At 44.1% G+C, this 3938-nt stretch overlaps 1 protein-coding gene across 8 annotated transcripts in view; it reads left to right on the top strand.

Annotated features, from left to right (window-relative positions):
• The window catches only part of meis2a (Meis homeobox 2a), an 87589-nt gene extending 83973 nt beyond the window's left edge, over window positions 1-3616 (top strand). For 4 of the 8 annotated variants that reach the window (XM_056426079.1, XM_056426077.1, XM_056426080.1 and 1 more), the window contains exon 12: window positions 1858-3616. In XM_056426079.1, coding sequence (XP_056282054.1) covers window positions 1858-2162 — 305 coding nt within the window. In that variant the 3' untranslated portion in view covers window positions 2163-3616. The remainder of the gene's footprint in view (window positions 1-1857) is intronic. The other 4 variants (XM_056426081.1, XM_056426083.1, XM_056426082.1 and 1 more) reach the window with 1 other exon arrangement.
• The last annotated feature ends 322 nt before the right edge of the window (window positions 3617-3938 follow it).

The raw sequence follows: 3938 nt of genomic DNA, 5'->3' as shown, positions 1-3938 counted from the left end.
CTCTCCCTCTCTCTCTCCCTCTGTTTCTCGCCGTCTCTCGCTCATTCTCTCTCATCCCTTCCTGTCTTTGCTAATGGCGGCAGGAAAAAAAAAGATCAGGAAGCAATGTTCCCTAAAACAGCCACACAGAGACAACATTTGCTCAGGTTGGCTAATTCTTAATATACGGCCATATAATTTTTAGACTATTTAATTACGTAACATACTTTATGCTTCATGACCAATTACATTAATAGCTTAATACAGAGGAATATTATCCTCTCTTGATTTGATTACGCAGCCACACAATATGGTATATTTGGTGCTTAATTATGGCCATTGAGCGGACCGCTGTGCCATAGCAGAAGTGTACAGCCAGGAGGGAGAGGCCCAGTCTGTCCACAGTTATTGTCTTCAGATGGTTTTACCACTCTTGTTAATAAAGGGGGTGGGGGGGGTCTCAGATCTACTTAACAGAATGACTGCAGCTTACAAGACTGGAGATTACCAGCTTACAATGTCAGAAGCATCTGCTGGGCCTTTTAACAGGAGCTGCTCTAGGTTACATGGAGGTGAGGGAACCATCATACCCCAACACCTGATGATTTATTTACTGTATGACCCCAGTAGGGAGGTTTTAAGAGACCTGCTCTGACAAACATGTGCATTTCAAATGAACTGACATGGAAAGGGAGTCTTAGAAATAGCACTGCTTTCCACCGATGAGACCGGTCATTAATCTTGGCTTTTGCTGTCCTTTTTTCCCTCTCTCTTTTCTGTCCTCCTCTTCCCCTCACCGGGGCCCTCCAGTGTAATTTCTTAATTGCAGTGTACTAAGGTGGAGGAATGCAGAGAGTGAGCATGCCTAGTGACCTTGCAGCGACCTCTCCCCTCCTATTACAGCTTCTAATCCCCCAGGGGTTCACATTACAAAGCAGGTCGGCCTAGACCCAGGCCCCCTGGCTCCAGCGGGACCCCCTGCTCTCACTGGCCTCTCTCCCCAAGGTCCAGGCCTTTAGACCAGCCATGTTCCTATACTACAGTCCCAGGCTCCAGGAGCAACCCCCCACTTCTTACTTTTTTCTTTCTGATTTCAACAAACAGCCGTGTGAAAAGCCAAACAGTGGCACTGCGGAGCCGCCCTGTGTCCTGGCTCCTGTCACAGTGTGAGAGATGCCAGCATGCTGGGGGCTCTGCACAGAGGCAATGCAGTACATCTTGGGGGACATCAGTATACCACCCCTGCATTTCCTTTCTTCTCTCTTTTAACTTGCTTCCTTTAATCTTTGCTGCTCTTTTTCTACTTGAAAAACCCACCCTTTTCCCTTAAAATGCTTTCATCCAGTGGAACTGAGATTGTTATTCTCTCTGTCTTGTTGTTACAGCTAACGGAGGCCTAAATTATTTAATGACTTTTTTTAAGGCATCCTAAATCAAACATGCTCACAGAGGCTCGTCCCCGTGAGAGAGCGCCTGCTCGCTGCGTCCCTTAAGTCTGCCGGGGAATTGACTGTTCCACTTGTGAAAGTATTAGCGCTCCTCCACATCAATACGGCTGCTTGGCTTTCCTCACCTCCTCCAGGACGGCCGTGTCTGTGGATGACTGAGGATCACTTTCCAACCTGAGCCCTGACCACAACACTAGTGGGCATTGTAAACCACTCACCATAGCCCAAAATAGCCCGGCGCAATAATGCCTGTCTTTACTTGTCGAAGCTAAACACTCTGCAGTCACAGGCGCGGCGTCGTAAAACGTGTTTGTTGCTGCAGTTGCGTTTGAATTGAGTTGAGCCCGGTTAATGGAGGAGGAACACGTCAAAGAAAGAAGGTTTATTGAGTGTGTCAATTAATTTCCCTCTTTCTGTGTGTCTCTCTCAGGTCTGCCAGGCATGCCGGGGGAGTACGTACCTCAGAGCGGTCCTATGGGCATGAGCATGGCCCCGCCCACTTACACCAACCCTCATCAGATGAGCCCTCACCCCTCCCAGCTCCGACACGGACCACCTCTCCATGCGTACCTGCCCGACCACCCCCACGCCCACCACCCTCATCACCATCCCCACCACGCCTCATCAGGACCCTCATCGCACCCAGGAATGACCATGTCTGCACAGAGACCCCCTTTGCTCACCCCCATTGACCCCAGCACTGGAGGACAAGGCCTGGACATCCATGCCCAATAGTATAAGGGAACGTTGCTGCCATGACAGCAGCAGCGACAAGAAAAGAGTTCTAAAAAAGAAAGCAGCAGCCCACAATAAATCCTATTTGGAGACTATTTTTAAGAATAAAAACCCGTTTGACCAGAATTTGACACAAAAGAAACAGAATCCCAGATGAGCTGTGATGATTTTTTTTTTTGAGACTTGTCAATTTTGTTACTTTCATCCAAACGGAGGACCAAGCTGACAAGAACACTTTGTAAAGTCTTGGGCTTTTGGTAAAGATCAACAGAGGATGTTTTGACGTACACGTGTGCAAAGAACGGACAGACGCACACACTCAACAACACACTTTTCGCACACTCACTCACACACCACCATAAACATGTTCAGTACACTTTGTGACGCGCTCGAATGCTTCGAAAAGTAAAATCACTCTGGAAAGATTTAAAAAAGAAACAACAGAAGGACTCCAAGAGTTATAACTACTGTAGTATAAAAAGTATAGATAAATAAGTTAAAACTTGTGAATTTTTCGTTGATCACATGGTTTATGTTTCCTGCGCTAGTTTTAGAATTAAAGGTTAACCTTTTCTCTCTCACACTGTGTGTGCTCCTTCCTGGAGGAGAAACTGTCTCGCAGCACAGCACTATAAAAGAAAAACAACAAGAAGATGGAACATCTCAGACCACAGAGGGCGATGGGTCCGGCCCCCATAAGAACTGGGCGAGCCCGGAGAGGGCTGCTCGAGGACACCGGATCTCTCCAGAAGATTCAGTTTGACCATTTGTCATGCCCCTCTTCCTTTGGTTCACGGATGAATGTTGCCCTGTAGGTTTTAAAGGAAAAAGGTTCTTTGTTTGAATTGCCCAAGCACTGGATTGTGTTGGTTTTATACATTTTTATTTTAATATTATTTTATTTTTTTGTACCCTGGACTCTCATTGGTAAGAGCCTCTTGAAGGAAGCTTAATAGTGGAAAAGCAACATCCTACGGCGCTTCTCTATCTGCGGATCAACATTCTTGCCATAAGGACAATACTGACACAGGCGTTGATTCCGCGGCGCTGGAGAAGCTTTTGACGGTTGATGCACCAAAAAACCTAAAACAAAAAAAAAGGGAAAAAAAACTTAAATTATGAACTCAATGCTTTTTTGGGGGGAAGATGGGAAGCTGAGAGAATATTGTAACAAACTACGTACAGAGTTCAGTCTATTAATTGTTTCATGTTAGATATTCTATGTGTTTACCTCAATTGAAAAAGAATGTTTTTGCTAGTTTCAGATCTGCTGTGGCATTGATATTGTATGTCCATGAATTCCTTCCTTTTTCAGCACGTGTTCCTCACTAGATGATAAGATGCCGTCTCCCTTAAGCTTTGTCAAAAATACATTAAATACTTGTATGAGGACTGTGACGTAATGTTTAAAAGGTGTTCAGTCACAAATGCTGTAATAAATATTTCATTTTTGATTTTTGTTAGATCTTTGTGTGTTTAACTGTTACAGAGTTGTAATCCACAAATTAGTAATAATACTGATAAGTGTATTATTATTATTATTACTAATATTAATATTTGTTATTGGTATTATTCAGAGAACATGTTATGGATTGGTTGTTGCTTGTCAACAAGGCCTCGAGTTTTATTTAACAGTTAAGCTCTGACCTTTTCAAGCAATTTATTGGCAGCAGGTTGTTTGAAGCAGACTGCCCATTTAGTTATTGCATGTTCTTTTATAATGACGATAACAAATTATTGCTAAAATATATCTTGCCTCGGCAATCTATTTAGGCA

This window comes from Pseudoliparis swirei, chromosome 11, assembly GCF_029220125.1.
Source record: "Pseudoliparis swirei isolate HS2019 ecotype Mariana Trench chromosome 11, NWPU_hadal_v1, whole genome shotgun sequence".
In the NCBI taxonomy this organism is placed as follows: Eukaryota; Metazoa; Chordata; class Actinopteri; order Perciformes; family Liparidae; genus Pseudoliparis; species Pseudoliparis swirei.
This window is presented reverse-complemented; position numbering and strand designations above follow the sequence as displayed.